The sequence below is a fragment of the Larus michahellis genome, chromosome 6 (genome assembly GCF_964199755.1).
Source record: "Larus michahellis chromosome 6, bLarMic1.1, whole genome shotgun sequence".
Classification (NCBI taxonomy): Eukaryota; Metazoa; Chordata; class Aves; order Charadriiformes; family Laridae; genus Larus; species Larus michahellis.
The window spans coordinates 59,968,418-59,988,875 of NC_133901.1; the positions used below are offsets into that span (position 1 = coordinate 59,968,418).

General features: G+C 38.9%; 1 protein-coding gene across 7 annotated transcripts in view; it reads right to left on the reverse strand.

Moving 5' to 3' along the window:
- Nucleotides 1–20,458, reverse strand: part of STN1 (STN1 subunit of CST complex) — a 49,316-nt gene that overhangs the window by 16,805 nt on the left and 12,053 nt on the right. For 5 of the 7 annotated variants that reach the window (XM_074592047.1, XM_074592051.1, XM_074592049.1 and 2 more), the window contains 7 exons: nucleotides 19,987–20,108; nucleotides 15,842–15,981; nucleotides 11,057–11,152; nucleotides 6,352–6,423; nucleotides 4,338–4,499; nucleotides 2,999–3,110; nucleotides 2,106–2,268 (listed from right to left, as the gene is read on the reverse strand). In XM_074592047.1, the coding sequence (XP_074448148.1) occupies nucleotides 2,106–2,268; nucleotides 2,999–3,110; nucleotides 4,338–4,499; nucleotides 6,352–6,423; nucleotides 11,057–11,152; nucleotides 15,842–15,974 (738 nt within the window). In that variant the 5' untranslated portion in view covers nucleotides 15,975–15,981; nucleotides 19,987–20,108. Of the gene's footprint in view, nucleotides 1–2,105; nucleotides 2,269–2,998; nucleotides 3,111–4,337; nucleotides 4,500–6,351; nucleotides 6,424–7,537; nucleotides 7,688–11,056; nucleotides 11,153–15,841; nucleotides 15,982–19,986; nucleotides 20,109–20,458 lie in introns of those variants that run through there. The other 2 variants (XM_074592052.1, XM_074592045.1) reach the window with 2 other exon arrangements.

The following is a 20,458-nucleotide window of genomic DNA, read 5'->3' on the forward strand; positions in this document are numbered from 1 at the left end:
AGGGAAAGGAAGGGAGGCAAGAAAAGAGCTTAACAGTGACTGTGCTCTAGAACACTAGAATTGGGGTAACAAAAATAAAGTTATACATCCAAGTATCTCATCCTTTCACATCCAGGACAAGTGCAAGAAGTGAGTAAGTGTGTATATTGTTGTGTCGCCTAATTACTTTGGTCCACTCATCTCCTCACTCAGCTCCTGCTTTGCCAAATAGGCATGAAATAACATCATTCCACATTAGCAGTACTCTTTATCCTTTTGGTTTGAGTGCGATGCAAACCAGACGAATACAGAGGGGAAAAGAAAGGAAGAGGGACAGAAATCAGATCTATTATGCTTGTTTTTGTGGATCAAACTGGCTACTTAACCTCTTGCCTATTACGAGAAGTGACACCTTCAAGAGACAGAGGAGAGGAACAATGAAATGCATCTCCTGAGAATTACTAGGTGCTTCTCTTAAGGCATCCAGGTCACTTGACAACTGCAGGTTCTTCCGTATGCAAAGATATAAAAGACTCCTTGCAAGGAATTAATAGCAAAGGGCAACAGGGAGAACTGCAATTTCTAAATAAGCATCTGTGTGCCCAAATTCCTGGGACATATACTCACACCCTTGCATCAGGGTCAGGAGCAACTATTAATTATTATGATAGCTCCGCATGACTGCTAACAATGCTGATGCTACATTGGTTTTGTTGGTTTGGTTTTCTTGGTTTGGGGTTTTTTTGGTGCCTTTCTATGTTTGTTCTGCACCAGTTCCTACTTTAACTGGCTTTGCAAGTTATTCATCTTGATCTTTCTATAAATGCTGAAACTTCAAAGATGGAAGTTTCTAGTATTAATCTTAATGTAAAGTGTTTGGGAACTTTGAATACTGTTCCAGCTAGTTTAGAAAAAATACCCTGCTGTCCCATGTTGGATATTCTAGCATCAAACTTTTCTGTCAAAAATGAGAGCAGCTCCTGTTATTGTTTATATCGATGCTTGCTTTAAAGAAAATAACAAAAATGCCTTTAATAAAAGATATAGCTGTCAAGAAGCAGCTATCAGAAGCAGTTCAACAAAAGACCAACAAGAATAAAGCTACTTTTCATTATTATTTGACCTCATCTACAAGGGACTAGGTTTTGTGGGTTTGTTTGGTTTTTTTAAGGATTAAACAAACATCAAATGTTACCGTAACATAGCACTTAACTTTACAGTGCATATCAGAATCAGGCAGTGAAAATTACTGCCATAGATTTATTTCTCTAAAGAAAACCAAAAACGTAAACAAGTGAGTCACACAAGGCTCTAGCTCAAGTTTCAGTTGCCATTAGTAACATGATAAAAGCCACAACTCTGTTACTTTTGCAGAAATTTACCACTTCACACTAGTTGAGAATCTGGTCTGTAATTCATCCAAATAACACAGAGTAATATAAAGCCATTTTACAAAGTGTTTTTTGTTCTATTTCCCATTCTGCAGTTGACCAAGAGCATACTATCTCACTGGAAAGTTTCTTAACAGTTTGGTTACATACAACTACATGTAAACCGATTTCAATAAAATCCCACCGTCTGATCCTTTCAATCATGACCTTTCACAAGTAGGGATTTCCAACACGAGAAATACATAGCAGTGAGCACTGTTCAACCACTCATTATAATCTCCTTTTGAAAGCTACATCTCAATATATTAATAGAGCTTCAAATGAGAAACAATAGAAAGACTTCGTGCTATCTTCTCCCGATCAAATTCAGGAGCTCGAACATCTGTCCCAAACAGCTATCAAGCACCTTAAAGGGATCTCCTTATCTAGATTTGTAAATAGTGGCAGTATCAGAAAAGTTAGTACCTGTCACAGACCGTAAGGTTACTCACCCCTAATACACAATTACCCTTAACAGAATTTTCTCACATGGTTTTCTTTAGTCTGCTTTTATATGTCTCAAGTGACAAGGTTTCCCCAAGCTCTGTAAATAATTAATGCCATAACGCTAAAACACTTGTGGTTTCTGAATCCTCTAAAGGCACCACTCTCTTACCTGTTTGTTTATGCTTAAAAAAAAAGTACATAGTATTATTTCCCCCCCAATAAAAAGCTGAAACAGTTACATTCACTCACCTCCTGACAGCTGGGGCTGGGTAGATGCACACCAGCCAGCGACACCAGAGTATCAATTGTTTCCAACTCCTGTTGGTAAAAGGTCTGAATTTTGTTTTCTAATAGAAAGCTTTTCACTTTCTCATGCAGCATGTTGATTGAGAAATTCTGACCCTCCAGCCCACTACAAGGATACATAGAATATCTCAAACAGCAAGAAATATACTACTAATGTTTTTTAGCACAATTATGTAAAGTTAGCCTGCTAGACTTGTTTTCAAAGGTCAAAAGGTATTTCACCATCCTTAAGGAATCTGAATTTAAACCCTTAATTAAAACAGACCATTGTTTATATGCAATAAACATCCAACTGTTCCTCTTCAATCATTTGCTGTAACAGTGTTGTGATTTTAAGAACTGCACTCTCTGAAACCACACTACCTGCATCAGACCTGCCAATAAGCATCCAGCTACCTTTAAACTGAATATAGGAATGGGTGTTTGGATCAGTTTATTAAGGTTATGTATTTGTGATTTGATGATGACACAGGCAGAAGTTGAGAGCATTTTGATGGAACAGCTCCTTATTCTTACTCATAAAAGGAAATCAGACGAGGACACTCCTCCATCGAATCTGTTGACCTCACCACCAAATCTTGCTCTAAACTCCAGCAGGAGGTCTGTACACAGTATTTTACTACCCTCCTAATATTCACTTTGGTTCAGCATTGTATTTCTTTTGTCATCTTACGGACAGGTACCTCATCTGTATGGATCATCAATTATTGGGGAGAACAGCAGGCTGCTACTGCGACAGAGAGGCCCTGTTCTACCTTTCTACAGTTATCACAATAACAAATAAACAATAATAAAATCCCACACTGCCCCAAGGCCAGTCGGGTTACTGCATTTACCTCTGTCCCTCCTCGGGGCTTTGGAAAGGTTTATCATAAACTTCTCTATAGAGACAGGGGAGCTCCATCATTCTTGAAATCTGAACATCACACACAGGATCATCCACTTTATCTGGGGTGACAAAAAGAACACACATACTTGGCCAGAACTACCATACCAATCTTTGAAGCAAGCATACCTGAGCCAGCACAACAGAGCTTCACATGCCAGTATTAAATTGGCAAATTTTGTTTGTTGTTGTTTTTGTTATAACAAAACCACAAAGGCCACTCCTGCTTTTACAGTTTACAAGGAGGTAAATGACCTGTTGTGATGCATTGCAGATTATGCTTTTATCTGACAGCTTATTTAACCGGAATTTATGATCTATTTTACCTTTCAGCAGTCTTTATCCATTAGAGGAAGTTAACACATAATAAGAAGCTTTATTTGGGCCAAAGTGAAAGCAATTTAGAGGCTATTTGAATTGCATGGCTCTCCTTTAATGAAACAATGGTATTATTAACTGCCCTTGAATGGGTTATATATTCATAAATCTCCTGTCTGGAAAGTAGGGTTGAATTCCCTCGCAGATTTTAGCTAGAGCTGAAAAATCTACAGACTTTTTATCTGAGCTACACAGGGTTATTAAAAGACAGGCTTCCCCCCACCAAAGGAATCATTTCAGTATTGCCTCTGAAAGATTTCACTGGGGAAAACCAACTCTTACACAATAGCACAAACACGGAGGAGAGAAGTTCTGTAACTGGAAGCTTCTAGGCTGTAAACAGCAGACTGCAGAACCCTGCTGCCCAAAGAGCTGTCAGGTACAGGGCCAGCACCTGCAGATCTGTGCCAAGTGACTGAAGACAAGGAACGCTTCTCAGTCATTCTGCAGAGCCAGTAAATATAGGAGAACCTGGGTTTCAGTAGTACAACGTGCCCATATGCTGCTGTCTGCCCACAGAAGGGATTATACAGGCAGAGACAAACAGCAACCATTTCTCCAAAGCAGCTAATGCTCTTGATGAAGTGTGGCATAAAAAGGTCACCAACTCCCTTCCCATGGGCTTTGGCTGCTCTACTTCAACACCAAGAAAACTGAAGAGCAAGTCACTCTCACAGATACCCAATCACAGTATCTACATAGCATTCTTGTATGCATGCTAGCCATCTTTTATAGATTTTCCAGGAACGCCTCATTTACAGTCAGTCTAACCCCACACATTAAGTAGTGTGTTTTCTAACCTCACACTGCTAAAATTGAAAGAAAGAAAGTGGAAATTATTCAATGAATTACATGCAGTCTGACAAATTCAGACAACTAAGTTACATATATCACAGATCCATAACACTCACAAAAACATGAAGCCTGAATTTCTCTTTGTTGCCTGTAGGTTCGGATGTGACCTCTGACCCTGACAACATCCCCAATCTCCAGCTTGGTTTTCTGGCTCACCATTTCTTGGAGTTTCTTCATCTGTTCAAGCACAGTAAGGCTGCTGGGTGTGCTTGGACGACCTGTAAGAAGTCAGGGAAAGGAGATCAGGCATTAAGGCCGAGAGGGCTGTCCTTTTGCATTCATCCAAACACCTAAGCATCACAGGTGTCATATTACTGAAGAAGGGGTAAGGTCCCAGGAACTGTGTGTCCTGGGTAGCAAAACTTTTGGGTAACAAAGTTAGTTTACAGTCTTATATTTATTTGAATAGTTCACCTGGGGAAGGTGTAAAAGGGAAGAGATATTGATTTACCACTGAAAATGTCACAGATGGGTTGCAAAATTGTAAGATTAATTTGAAATAGGTTTTGTCATGCTAAGAAGGATAAGAAGGGAAAAGAAAGGTCAGCTGAACTTTTTACATGAAACAAGGATGAGTCATCTGAGGTGGGACCAAAGTATTCATGTGATGCAATTTGTTGTCTACACTGAAGTGAATGCAACTTGACAGAACCTCACATTTACGTAACACACCTTTGCAGCAGAGTAAATTCTTCATAACTTAAAGCCTGACTAATGATCCAAGTATCCCCGATCACAATTACAAAAGGCTGGAAGAAAGCTCCCTGTGCCCCTTAGAAGCTGTTTTTTTTTAGCAGGTACAAATGAATTAATCACAGAATAGTAGCGGTTGGCAGGGGCCTCTGGAGATCATCTAGTCCAACCCGCCCGCCTAAGCAGGTGAATTAATTTCCATTAATAACATAGTGTCCATTCAAGCACTACTGATGTACATGTAAAATAAGAACACAAGGCTGAAACAAGCATTCTGGGCCCTCATTCTGTTTCAAGCAGTATTTCATGCAATTCCTTTAATGAATTTAAGTTCCTCATAAAAAACTGATTTGATTGTGGGTCCCCGTTATTTTTTTGGAAAGCTGTGCCACACCATCACATTTCTAAAAGTAAGAGCTGCCTTCTAGATTCCAGTTCCAGTTGGGAACATTGTTAAATGTAAGTAAGTATGAATTATATATCTGTATTGTCATGGTTTGGGCTTGTTCCACAGACATCAGAGTTTTTAATTTTTACATCACGCTTTCCTTTCCCCATTCTATGCACATGTAACCCTAACACTGCCAGATGACACTAGTAACATTTATTTCAGCAGGATTTGACCAGCTCCATATCAGAGTTGTCAATCTACTACAAGAGCTTTCAAAAAGGTACAAAGCAGAAAGCACTTTGGTCTATGAGAACTGGTGGGAGAAAAATCAAAGAGAAAGCCAGACACTAGTAAGTTCTTCTGTTAATAATTGCAATAATAGATTCATTTCAAATGCACAATTTCTGCACATTTAGAACTTTCCCAAATCATAAAAGACTGCTGGCATCCTCCCACTGTGTTTTAAGCTACCTTTAAGTTCATCATTGACAGTATATGTGTGAGCAGAAGAACGTGAATGCAGACAAAGAGGACGTGAATCCTGAAAGCACTGTATCACAAGGGTGGTGAATGAGACCAGGTTGCTGGTCAATGGGTTGACTTTGGAAACAGAAGCTGCAGCATGTGTCAGATTTCCAGCCTAGTTCCTCACTAGATGAAGTCACAAAAAGAACCATAAGAAGATGACTCTCTGAGCAATGTTACAACAACATAGAATTGGAATACCATATTACTCAGATAAGGAAAAGGCATGACAGGTCATAACATAGTGGTTTAATCAGCATTGGACACAACACAAGAAGTAATATGAAACTCCCAAAATAGCCCGGGCTGTAGGATGTGATGGTTTGAAATTAAAAAAAAACAAAAAAAACCCAACAGTTGAATTTGCTTTTCTGCAAGTTTGATCATTTACTAAATTACATAAGACAGACACAAGGAAAAAATGTACAGTCAAAAGAGGAATTATTTATTTGATAAATTACCTGATAAAAGTGTTTCTGCTACCATGGGATTTTTCCAGCAGACACAATTTATAACTCCAGTACTATCATCCACTGTAAAAAAAATTGCAAGAATTACAGAGTAAGAAAGCAGGTAGTAATGTTCCAAGAAGTGAAGATACATAGATATGTAGGGAGATGACTGTGAAGGATAGCTCGTTCCAACCAGTCTGAAAGGGAAAGTGTGTGCTCAACCCCTACTAATACCTCTGAATTAATCTCCACAGTCATTTCAGTCATGGAAAGTAACTCAGAACCAGATACAGTGCTTATATGCTTAGTCAGCAAAGTAACAGGTATATTCTCAAAAAAAGATCAAGCACTAATTTAAATTATGAGGCTTCAGTACATACTCAATACTAAAGGGTTTTTTGACAAGGTCAGAAGAAGAGTCAGTGTTGAAAGCTGAAGCCAGACAAATTAAATAGGAAACCAGGCACAAAACACAGAAGCATTACTGTAACAGTGAGAAAACAGCACTTCAACATTGGGGGGTACGTTCATGTGAATAGACTACGAGTGCTGCTACTTCCAGCTGCATTGATTTCCATGCTAATACTGTGCACAAAGTCTGCTGGCCTTACCCATACAAGAGAACGTTCAAGAGAGCAGAAAGGCAGCTCCTCTAGCCAGGAAGGACAGAAGACAGCACGTGCTTGTGGTTCTGCTCTAGGCCAGGAATTCCCAACTTAAAGTATAAGTACCGGTGGCATGCAAGCCACTTCCGTTGCCAAAAAAGCTTAACACCTTCTGAGCACAGGAGCTGTCTAGCTTTTCCTGTTTCGTTAGAACCTAATCAAAATAAGTTTTGCAATTTCCGGCACAGGCACTGCACTGTCAAAGACAGCAGAAGACAACAAAACCCAATGAAAACTAAAAAACTATCAGAAGAATCAATTGTTCTACAGATCAAGAGACTGTACATAGATGGTATGTCCAATAAACACTCTCTAAATAAAAAGGCACTAAATGGCTGTCAAACCACAGCAAAGATCACATTTCCAGTCCAGCTAACGCTTCAAGCACCTTGCTCCTTGAATGTAATCATCTTCAAGATTGAGCTTCCTGACTTCACAAATTGGAATCTGCAGTTTTCTTCTGCTCCTTAAACCAGATCCATGACTACAAAAGTAACAGCAATGTTTACCAGGAAAGTACTGATTGGTACCTGCAGTCGCTTCCTCTGGGAACCATAGCATCAAAGCAAAATGCCTTCGCATTGTCTCACATGTTTTGAAACAACCTCCCTATTTGGGGGGGGTCCAATTTCATATCATTGTCTTGCCTTCCTGTTGCCCAGTGGCTTAGCTGCACACTCCTAATAACAAACATACAGCATTTATAAGATACAGGTAATTCCAAATTCCATCACAAAAGTATGCTCATCTCATTGCTATCCCCCTTTTGAGCTGCTGTGTCTGCAGCTATTTCAGCAGCTTTAATTTTGTACCAGAGCATAGATAATGATCTAGCTGGTAGGATTTCCTCTCCTTGGTATGGACAAAAACCGAACTATTTTAGTAGGAGCGAGAGCCTCCATATCCCATGCCAAGCCATTCATGCAAGCCAGCAATGGCAAGAAGAAACAGGGCAGATGACATTTCACTATTACATTACTGCAGCTTCTAGACGTTCCAGCTTGCAACTGGCTGTTGCACCAGCTGCCGCAGATACACTTCCTAAGAAGGGCTTAGAAGCAAAACAAACAAGACTGAAGGATTAGGAGGCCGGACTTCTCCTCATCAATGTAACAGGAGTAACAATGGAGTCCTAGAGAGATTGACCTGTTCTTGACCACACAAGGAATCTTGTAGCACAGCAAGGCTCACAGTTCAGAAATAAAAGCTTTGAGCAAAAAGACAAATAACTCCTGAAGCACAGATGAATGAGAACTCTTGCAATTGTATTCTAATTAGATAGGAGAATGTTAATCTATTTTAAATGCACTCAAGGGGTCTACAAGCTTCTGAAAACTTCCTGTGTGCCCTGTGCTGCCCTTTCTTATCTTCTTGGGTTTAAACTTTTGTTTGTTTGGTTTTTTGTGGGTTTGTTTTTTCAGTTTTTCTCTTTCCTTTTGTGTGTTTGTGTTTGGGGTTTTTTGACTCTTACATTAACTATTTGAGGGGTAGCACTCCCAAAGCTACCTGGGTAATGAGGTAATTATGTTCATTTTGATTTCTTTATAACAAAAAGGGCATGGTTCTTGTAGGGCCTGCGTGAATCTACTGAGATGATCCTGGTGAGGTTTTTTTTCATTTATTTTCAAGGCAAGTGCCTTTCAGCCTTTCAAAACAGTTATGGAGTATAAAAAAAAACAAAAAACACATGTGATGCTTGGTTTTGTTGAAAAGGAAGGGGAAAAAAAGTTTAGAAAGGTGTATTAGCTAAAATATGAGCTTGTTCAAAGCTACACTTTAATTAGATATCCTTCTCCAAATTGATCATAATAATAGCAATAAACAATCAAATCAAAATGTCAAAATCAGGTTTTACACAGCATGTATTTTTTTATTATTTTTTAAGCCAGGAAAGAGTCAATTCACTCTCTTTTACAATTATTATTTTGTCACCAGTTCTGACTGTATGGTTTTCAGCACAGAGAGGACCTAAGATTCTCTTAAAATGAGCAGTGTTTATTCTGAAGTAGACAGATAAGTAATGGCGGGGGGGAGATAGTGACAGTGATACAGAGACATTTCCGTTCTCTACCAGAGAAAAAGTACAGAGGGGGAATCGCTTTGTAAGTCACTTTTAAGCAGATGGAAAGTGAGCAGCGTGCGGTGCTCCAACTGATGCAATGCCTGCCCTGTGACTCACCAACCAGAGTCTGTAGAACTGAGAGATGCAAGAAGTTACAAGCAGGAAACTGTCTAAGAACTTACAATTTTACGCTGGCGGAGTCAGCCTGCCTGAAAGGGAGGGCAGGCTGGGGAGAGGCACCCTGGCAGGTAGCCTGAAAGCTCAAACCAGGAACCGCTGGAACAAAGAGTGGAGCTGGATGTGAAAGGACAGCAGGAAGCCAGGCTCACTGAGCGCTGTACTTAAAGGTCAGCTGATCTAACGCTAAGTCCTTAAGTCCACTACTCTGCAGTTTCTTTTTATTTCTATTCCTTCATTTTCTGCCCTAATCAAACATTTCCAACAAGTTTACATCTAAACTAGTGCTGAGAGTAGCGTGGGAAACCCTTGCTCATAGAATTGGTTTTGCATTGGTCATTTTGAGCCTGTCATCCTCTACTCTCATGAAGTGATAACTGAATTTGCATACTAGTGCAATAGAAGAATAATAGCTGATGTTCAATTTGTTTCAACACTTCATTACATCATCAATTACATCTCCGCCTCTTAACTTAGGTGCTTGTTTAGCCTGTGCTACTTCAAGTGCCAGAGAAACTTGTGCTTCAAAATACTTACTGTCAATGAGTTATTTAGCACAATCACAGGGTAATAACAAACATCCAGAAATTAGCCTAAAAGAAAAAAAAACAAACCAAAAAAATAGAAAATAACCACTCTAAGAAACTTGCAGGGACACTTCTATAGAGGACAGAGTCACCTCTAAGCAGCCGCACCCAGTGCAGGGTATGCTATATGCCCTAGCAGCTAATGCTACTCCGCAGCAGTATGATGCAACTCCAGGTGTTGTGGAAGCTGGGATCTGGTTAAGTTGTCAACTGTGTCTTCACAATACTCCTGTGAGTCAGGGAATTGCTGCTGGCTCAATTTTGTAAGGAAGGGAACTGGGTAAGAATAGGTGCTCTGTGATTTACCTCCATCAGGGGGAAACCCATGGCAGAGGAAGACACTCAACATGAGTCCTTCAAGTGCTTCGATAGCATCTACGCATTTGGCTCCCCTTTCCTACTGTGAGATGACCTCCCCCACCTTTTGAAACTTGCCACATCACCACTACTCCACTCTGCTTTTTCTCCAGACAAAAAAGACATCTGAACAAAATGACAATCAGATGTTTCCTGTTTAATAAAGCAGTCTGAATATTGGGAAAAGAAATAGGGAGGAGACAACTCCCAGCTGGTGTTGGCAAGGGCTGGTATGACAATGCCTGAGTTAGATTTGCTAAGACTCTTACGCATCTAAATATAAACAAGCTCCTGACTGCTATTAAAAGCTGGCTCCAAGATACAACAACACATAAAAAAAGTCAGAAGGGATTTCACAGGTTCAAAAAAAGGAAGAAGTTACTTCCCATTTGCAGGCACTGTTAATTCTGTTTAGATCTGACCAAAGGAACTGCATATATATATATATACACACACATATATGTATATATATACACACATATGTATATATATATACACATATATATATGTATATATAGATGTGTGTGTGTATATATATATATATATGTGTATATATATATATACACATGGAGAGGAAGATGGTGGAGTCCAGTGGCAAAGCAATAATCCAAATAGATTTGCTAGACGACTCCAAATGAATCAGTTACTCTGTTTTAACTATTTGTTTCTCTGCTTTTGAAGTGGAGATAAACAGTAGCTTCCCTAAATTTGTTAAGTAATCTGAGCTGTAGATACATGTTATATTATGGTAAGAGCACAGTTGTTTCAAGAACAGACAATGATCAAATAGGCAACCTTTAAGTTCTATCAGAAACTAAGATTAGAAGGCTGGTAAGTGCAAGAAGAAAGAAAGAAACATTTCTTACCTCCATAATTATAAAAGGCATCTCTCTCTTTCGTTTGAACCACTATCCCGACAACATCCACCTGTCTTATTGGATGTCCATTATAAAAGAATATACCTAGAAACAGAACATTCTTGGTAAGTGTAACTGTTTCTTTCAACATCCTACCCTACATACTCACCTTTGTCAGTAAAAAACATACTTTCTTACATATTTAATATATCTTAAATTATACGATGCCTAGTCATGTGAAAAATCCCCTGGATCCCTGAGGACTGGGAACACTAAAAGGAAGAAATATCAGCTCTACTTAGTATACCAAAAGCTTGCTTTAGTAGAGTGTCAGAACTTTATTGCTGTCAGAATTTTTCTTGCACATTTGATCCGAAAAACAGTTTGCTTGCTGCAGGCATTAGAGGTTTTTTTTAGTTGTTTTTTGTTTCATTGTTTCATTTTGGTTTTGTTTTGGGTTTTTTTGGGGGGTGTATTTTTGGTGGTTTTTTGGGGTTTTGTTTTGTTTGTTCTTTACATCTTGATCAGGCTTTAGAATAAATAACAGAACACAATGGAAGCAGTTTGAGCTTCTCACAATGCAGCTGTTCCTGATTAAGGCAGAGCCTCCAAAAGGAAAACTAACATAATTCTGTCTTTGATTTCTAAAAGAACAGGAACCATGGGGGGTGGGGGGGACAGAAACAACCCTCTTAGATTGTAGAGTACAGTACACAGTCATCATGGACAGCATTCTGAACTTCAGTTTCTGAAATAACACCTGCTAAAAACATCCCTTCAAAGCTATTTTTGTGCACCTATAAAGATGACTTGAATAACACATAAAAACATGGCCAGGAAACAGTGAGGAATCAGAGCCCAGTGGGCTTTGAGAGCACTGAGGTTGCCACATGCTGTAACACCTTTCAAAAGAGTGACAAGTGTTGTTAAAAAACACTGATGTAAACATTATACACTGAAGCTTCACAGTCCACTAGTAAGAGGATAATAGGGCAACAAGGTATATCCTGGGCTGGCTAATTTTCAGTCAACATGTTTTCTTCAGTTTTCTAATATCGCTGCTTTACTGAAATATGCCATCTGGGATGTTCAATAACTGTATTCTAAAAACTAGATAACTCAAGGGACTCAGAAGGGAACATTTGGCTCCATACGCTGTGGCAAGTTTTATTCTTACAAAGGGAAAAAGAAACACTGCAGCAGGCAAGTGAGAAAAATGTTCTGTATATAAAAAAAATAAATCAAACCCCAAATCCAGAAATAACTTGTCCTACATAGCTGGCAGCCTTAAATGAGCCTGGAATTAACTTTCTTCATGTAAGAAAGAGAAAACCCCCAATGCTTCAGAAGAAATCACAGGTGATCAGCCGAGCAGCTCATAAACAGAAGTTCTGCTCATAAAAATCCACTGCAGTGTTCTTAGGATGCATCTATTGCTGTCGTCTTCAAGCTGGCTACACTAATCATGCAGTCACTGGTCAGCAGAGAATGCTTAGCAGGTCTGTCCACTTTTCTCATTCCATTTACCAGGACACCAATAAACACTGCTATAGAAACCCTCAATGGAGATGTTTCCAGTGTATATAATTATTTGCTAAACCTTACAAATCTCTATAAAAGAAGGTCTGGGTCAGTTTCAGGGTAAGCCTGTTGAGCAGACACACCAAGCTCTTGACAGTGCAAACAAGCTACATGTTATTATGTTCATTTCCCAGCTAGTAAGCTGAGTTTTGGCCAATGACAGAGACCAGATAAAACTGGTTCTCTCCATCCCCATAAATTCACATAGAACTCCACCCTTAGTCTCTGAGAAATTACCTGAATTCATTTGAAAGTTGAAATTATATTTACATTATTAAAAGTTGTTGAACTTGATGACTTTGCGGTGTAAATTGTTTCTCCTGTCAGCTTATTTGTTCAAATTATGATCATATTGGTAGCAATAAAAATATACTAAACGTTTGAAGCTACGTGCAAGCACATTCAGTCAAGCTCCTAGTAACCCAGTAAATAAAACATACATTAACATGTTGTTACTGCAACAGGAAGCCACAGCAGCCGTATAGGGGGCTATAGGTAAAGAGCTCCCTAGGGCAAGTTCTGATCATGTCTTTACCAGCATTTATGAGCACTAAGATGTTTGCCATTGCTTTAATTATTATTACCACCTCCTTTTATGCTATTTGTAGCTTCTCTTGCTTGTTGATAAGCTGTCACAATGCATTGGTGCATAACTCTGAGAAAAGCTCATTTCCATGATATGATTATGTGTTACAACCAAGTTCGACACCCACTCTCATTTAGAGGCCTCTAAGACAACACAATTGCTGTTTTTATCTGGGAGGTTTTCCAGCCTTCTTGTCACCATTTATAGCAGGAGAGTAATTGGCCAGGTTTACTGTTTTCCTCTGTGTTGTTTTAAGGGATTAGTCATTGTGGCATCGAATCCTAATGCTTAAAAATGGAAAGAAAAAACTTGCTAGGTCATTCAGTCCATTTCCTCAGGTCCAGCACAAGACCATTCCATACAGTAAGTTCCTGGCAATCTGTACAGTCAGGATATAAACAATCCCTGTGAAGGGCATCCCACCTTCTTCCTGGGAAGGCTGCTCCGCAGTTGAGCAGATGTCATTCTGAGGATGTTTTTCCTGACATTCAGTCTGTGTTTCTTTACACTCCTCCCAGTTACAACTCTTTGTTTTGAACTCATTCATTCTTAATTACCATTACTTAATGACTGATTTATAGCCAATCATATACTTAGCTTCAGCTGGTCTTTAACAAACCCATTAAAGGCAGGAAACATTGACAACAAACACCTACCTCCTTCCGTCCCCAAAAGATATTTTTTTAGTGTTTCTGTTGTGCTATCCTTTATTGCCAAAAAATAAGATACAATGAAAGATGTCTGGCTTGGTGTACACACAGCACCAGGAGAATGACCAAAATTCAGTCTGTCCGTTCTATGAAATTTAATTTTATGCTTTAAAGTTTGCTTTAGAAAATGATACAGGATTGCAAGCAAGCTTAGTTGTGCAAAACGCCAGATGCACAGGAAGTGGAGAAAGCTCGCATGCACCAATTTTAAAGGCCGGTATCTTGACATGACAGATACCACTTCCTTAGGATCATCTTAGAAAAAAAAAGTAATAACAAAACTGAAAGAGTTCCTGAAGCAGAAGACAACTCACTCAAATACACGAACAAGAAGGAAAGTGAGAAGGGAAATTCAGGTAATTCAGAGGTGAAAGAGAGAGCAGGATTGTACTTTCTAGGACTGTTCCTGCTCTTGTGAAATGTTTGTTGGTGTTTATAAATTTAATTATTCTGAATGTATTTTTGTGTGTGTATGTACTAATGTCCAAGTCCAAACTACAATCCTATTCTGTTGACATTGAATCATTTTGTATTTTGTTTGAAAACAATGTAAATGTCTCTAATTGAAGCAGGAACAGTTTTTACCAGATGCATTTGCTACACCAGTACTACTCTAAGACTGCACACTTTAAGAAGGCCTCTGAATACTACTCACTCTAGTACAAACATCAACAACAGACTGTAGCCTAAATCTTGTAATATATTTAAGACAAAAGTCTCCCATCATGTTAAATAACAAAGATGTATATATACTGAGCTTTGCAGTTTGTGAAATCCCTATGTACATAAAAATTGTTGCAAGAAGAGCAAAAAAAAACACTAGTCCTTCATTTCTGCAAGAATAGCATTGTTGTTATCCTTGCTGTTAAAGGGAAACAAATAAGAGTAACAAAACTGACAAGGCAGAGCATATTCAAAGAGTCAAACAAATGTACCTTGCCTCTGTGGCAAAAAAAAAAAAAAAAAAAAAGAGACAGAGAGAGAGGGGAAAAAACCCAAACAAAACACCAAAACCAAACTAAAACCACACACACTCTACTTAGGGTTTACTGCTTTTCCTTATTAATTCTAAATTCCTTGGGTTCTTCCTCGATAATCTTGCACCTTGTCAAGCTTCGGAGTAATGAACCCTCCTACAGGAGAAAACATACTGCAGTCTATTTAAAGTCTTCGTAGAGAAAAAAGAAATTCAAGGTCAGACCCATGTTGTTTTAGACAATGTACACATGTGGGTGATATTGGCTGAAAACCAGCAGGAAACAGACTGCAAAGCATACAATTTCCAACAATGGTTAGGAAATAAAAGGTGTGGTATAAGATTCAGCACAGATGCCAGAATTTACAATAAGGTTGTTCAAATGTATGAAAGTGTCATATCTACCACATCTAGAAATAAGGCGGACAAAACCTCAAAACCTGTGTCTGTTTTATAATATATTAATATCCAGAGGAAAACGTAAAACCCATAGACACAGCAATGTCATCAACTGTCAAAACTTTGCAACAAAGAAGAGGCATAAAATCCTTCTCAAATGTTGTAGAGACAGTGGAAAGATATAACATATATGGCCAGAAACGACCAGCATTTTCAGAATTAACTTTATCAGAATATAACAAGTGCTACCACACAGAGGAAACACAACACTACCTTAATGTAAAAGAGGTTCTGTATCTATATATATGAGAACAAGAAAAGCCATTAGAACGAACATATTTTATTTTTCACGTAGATTTCTCATACAACCTATTGTTCTTAGAACTGTTAAAGATACTAATGTCACTTAGCTTAGGGGCATTGAAAAATTACTTTACTGGTGTTCATGTAGCATTCTGCAACCCCTTGATAAAGAGCACAGAGCACAACATAATTCAATTATAATTCTGTGTGCATCATAATCAGCACATATAAGTACATACCTGGTACTTGTTTAGATTCTCTCATTTCTTTTATATCTTTAATATAGAGTCTTGCAAATGCAGAAAATACAGGATCCATGCCCCAGTATAGAGAAGGCATCTCTTCTTCATACTTCTTGGACTCAGACTCCATTCAAAACCTGTGAACACAGAAGTACTTGTAATTATTTTCCACACGGGTAAAGAGCTGTTCACATATGTTCCAACTGAATGAAAAAATAGACTGTGATTTTTAACACAATAACAGAGCAGAGCTGATGAAGAGACATAGGAATTTATCTTGTAGAATGTTATCTTTGTGTCACCACAGGAAAGATTCGTAGCATCAGTACTGATGATTTACTTGAAGTACTGAGAGAGGACAGCAACAGCATTTTGCCCAGCTCCCTCAAATGAAATAGAATTTCAGGGATTTTTCCTCTATGGACCCATAATCAGAGAACGAAATACAACACTTCTTTAAAAGAGCAGGATTGTGGGATACTAGTTAGTTATTCTCTGTACACTTTATTATTTCCCTCCCCCAGCCCCCATCATTCTCTTTTCCTTCTATATTTTCCTCAGTGTTCATCCTCTGCTTTATTGCAGTGGTGCGGAAGGCTTATTTATATAAAACAAAAGTAGCCAACTCTTTCTTATTTTTGGGCATATAGTCCTCAATAACTGTGTAATTGTTACTTTCCCCTTTTACCTCTTCACATTACCCTGTTTAATGTCTGCTATCTTCTGCCATTACCAGAGACACTTCTCTACTTATCACAGGGCTGATGTCAAAAAACACAGCACTCAATTCAGGAAAGATCCTTGTAGAGATCTGGAAACTGAATATACTTTTTATTAGCTTCTCCTGTAAGAATAGCTAAATTGTTCCTGTAAAGCTTTGCAGGTCACCCTCGAACGGGTGTCAGCCACTTACAGCTGTAGGGCACAGGTGGTAAGTGGACTGATTTTGAATAGTGTGTAATAGGGCTGAGATTTGTCCCCTACAGTCCCCTGAGAGGGAGCAGCTCCCTGCTATGGGTTGCCAGTGATCTCTGTGGTCTGCAGGAGACACTTCTAGGTACTGGTGTAGAGGCAACACGCCATGAATATCATGATAGCATCTTGCTTCTTTGAGAAACAACGGAGCTTGGATTCTGCAGGATTTCTGTTTTCACACATAAAGTTTAATTTGGGGCAGAAAAGCAGAGTGTAGCACAACATGCTAGAGCATTGCTGGCATCTACTCTACACTGTGAAAAGAGCTGCAGATGACAATTATATTAATTTCCCCCTTTTTTTTATTTTTATTTTTTTTAAAAAACAACCAAAGGTTAGTGATACCTTGACCTTCCTTAGACTGGTCATTTGTTTTGTGAGGTATTGAAAGTATTTTATTTAGGCAGTTCCACCGGTCACTTCACCTTTGAGTAACAAACTAAATAGTTTTGTTTACACCTGGACTTGTGTCTCTCTCCCTGCCACAGGCAATTTTTCCCAGCCTATCCCTTTTGCACAGGCAATGTCTACTCAAAAATGTCTCGCCATCCTTTTCTCACTCAAGCCTCCCCACAAAGCCCACTTTTTCTGCTGCTGAATTGCAGACACTGCTCAGTAGAAATTTATAAACTAAGCTGTTAACTGTATGATCTTAATAACGCATAGCTGCTATTCCTCCATATGGCAGTTCTCTGGTTGCTTGCTATAGTCTACGTCAAATTTAGACATAAAACTTTCCCAAGCAAAGACATGGTCTGAACCTGTATTTTACTTAGCATGTTCATTTTCATAACAAAATTAGTTTTCCCCATCCCTCTCTTCTTGCTTACAGTCTCGAAGTTGCCTGCATTGTCCCTATGCCACTGTGCTTTTACAGCTTCTATTAAAAAAAAGGGACAGGAGAGAAAAAAAAAAAAAAAAAAGAAATTTAGCCCAACAAAACATCATGGCAAATGAGAAAAGTTCACACATCAACCAATAAACGTACACACGACAGTCAATCAAGGTTAACACATAATGAGTTGGAATAAAGAGAAGCACTACTGGTCAGTGTCATCCTGCCTCCCACTCGCAAACAGGAATGTTTAAGATATAACTTTGTCCTTAATGGTGCTACAGTCCCCCAGCTATTTACTTTTAGTGGCACTTCTCCCCTGACAAGAAATATGGATACAATCACAGTCTTATTCTCTAAGATCATTTTTTATACAAAGTAATTTTCCTTTCTGCACCATGCCCCCTGACTTAACTTTGCATAGTTACAAAGTCTGTCATAGCTCAGCACCCTTTTTTCCTCCTAGACAGATGGCAGACTGAGCTAACAAGCCAAAAAGAGAGACTCGGGTAACAAGCCTATCTAACTTTTTGTATTTTGCGTGAACAGCCACTCATTGGAGTAAAAAGCAGAAGTTACCCCTGCACATGTGTACATCTGAGGGGAAAGCAATGAAGCAGGACCGCTGGAGATTAAAAATATCTGTGTTTTGGTGTTTCAGTAAACACTTGTCAAGTCTGAAATGCACAAATGTTAACAGATCACTAGCCAGAAGTCCAAACAACACTTCTAGCTTAAATGAAGCATCTCCAAAACTTCCACTGCCTCCCTGTCCTGAAGGGAGAAGGATTTCTGCAGCAAAAGCTCTTTCTCTCTCTCTCAGAAACTACTGGGAGTTAAATTTCAAATTCTGGAGCTTCCTTCTAGCTCTCAGGCCTTGTTACAGCTCTTCACTGGAGAAAATTACACCCATCACGTCTGTCTTCATGTGCAGAACCACTCTGCTTGGTTCAAGTCTGCTACAGACACACCGAGTTTAATCTTACAAATGTGGCAAAGATTCCTTGCTAAATATTAAATCATGCCCCCAGCACTATGAAGGCATCAAAAGACTTCTTGAAGTCCACAGGACAAATCTGCTGAAGTCATGAGTTACAGACACTCCATCCGCACCAGGCTGGGACAGTGAAACCATACTCCAGCCACTCACTGGCTTTCGGCAATATCTGACAGGAACACGAAGAGCATTCTGCAGGGCAGTCTCCCATTGCCTCTTCATGGTTCCAACAGCCCTCCCAACCCTGCCACTACCCAAACCCAAGCCCATTTTCTTTCTTCCCTCCCAGATGGCCACTTGGTAGCTACATTTGAACAGTGACCTATTTAAAGCCAAAAGTTTGTGGCCTGCTGGGAGGAAAAGATACTTAGTGCCTCCTGTACTGCTTGCCTCCACACGCTCCTATTACAAGGTCATTCTTTTGGTCTCAACAGCAGTTGACTTTTTGCTCCTATAGCAAAGGAAGATGTTAAGTCAGAGAAACATTCCTTTCAAAATACCTATTTTTTCAGCTAGTGTCCAAGACTGATAGTATTAGAAAACATAATTCCTACAAGGCAGATAAAATTCTTCTAATAAATCTCTCTTTTGTTATCCAACAGTATCTTCCTGGAATTTTTTCTTAAGCTGGCACAGGAAGCCTCTCCATCCTAGGCAGAATATCCCAGGGGTTAATTAATTAGTGAGTCATCCTGGCGAAAGTGGAACTTTCCATTATGCTCAAAGCGTTTTCAGCTCTTAACTGGTACCATTGGTGATATGCTATCAGCAAGGAAGATAACAGCTACCCTGTACAATGAAGATCCAAGAGGCAAATAGCAAGCATTGTGGAGATGCACAGTGTTATCATAAATGAGAACACAGATAGATAACAATAGACAATTCTGAACAGATACTATATGTATCAATGTTTAAGGATTAAACTGGCGTTTGCTGAAAGACAGTGATAAGGCTTAGAAATACAAACAATACAAAGTCCTAGCAAAAGGTCATCCCTTTCCGCATTTTGTTTTAAATGCAGTGTAACGACTTTATAGTTGCTGTAGTACAAGGAATTCAATCCTGCTACAGAAGAAAAAAAGGCAAGAGAGGCATCTGGTCCACAAGTTTATTAGATATAAGATATCTGTAGTCTGTTTTTACCTCTCTATAAAATAACTCCAAAGAAAGGCTATAAAGGCATAATCAAAAACAAAAATAGAATTAAGTTCTGCTATTTGGACCACTTCTTGGGAAAACAATGCTGTTTCAAAGGCAAAAATCTAAAGTTTACACAGCAGTTATCTAAACACAAATAAACAAAAAGCCTAATTTGAGATTATTCTAAATACTAACCTATTAAAATAAGGTTGTCTCTTTCACCTACTGTTACCAATGTTAGCTTTCCTGACTGTAGTGAGAATTAAACGAAGTCCATAATCCTCAGAGTTATCTTGTGAGCTCAGCAAGGTATTATCCTAAAAGGGAAAGAAGGGAAACCAAGGAAAACTGGCAGCCTTCCCAACAACACCACCACCCAAAACCAAGCCCATTTTCTTTCTTCCCTCCCAAGCAGCCTTGTTCGAATAGCTCCCCATTTAATACCCAAGTGATTTTTTTCAACAGAATCAGCCCTGGCCAAATTTGAAAAGGTTGTACCTTTTTCAAAAATGGCAAGTGATTAAGAACTGGTCTTCTTTAGGGTTTCCATTTCACTGGGATCAGAAGAAGAGTATCTGTTTTAATGTTTCTTGTTGTCTTTTCTCCAGATGTGATTAACAACAAAAGCTTTTGGAGAAAATTGCTAGTTTGAAATTAATCATTTGGA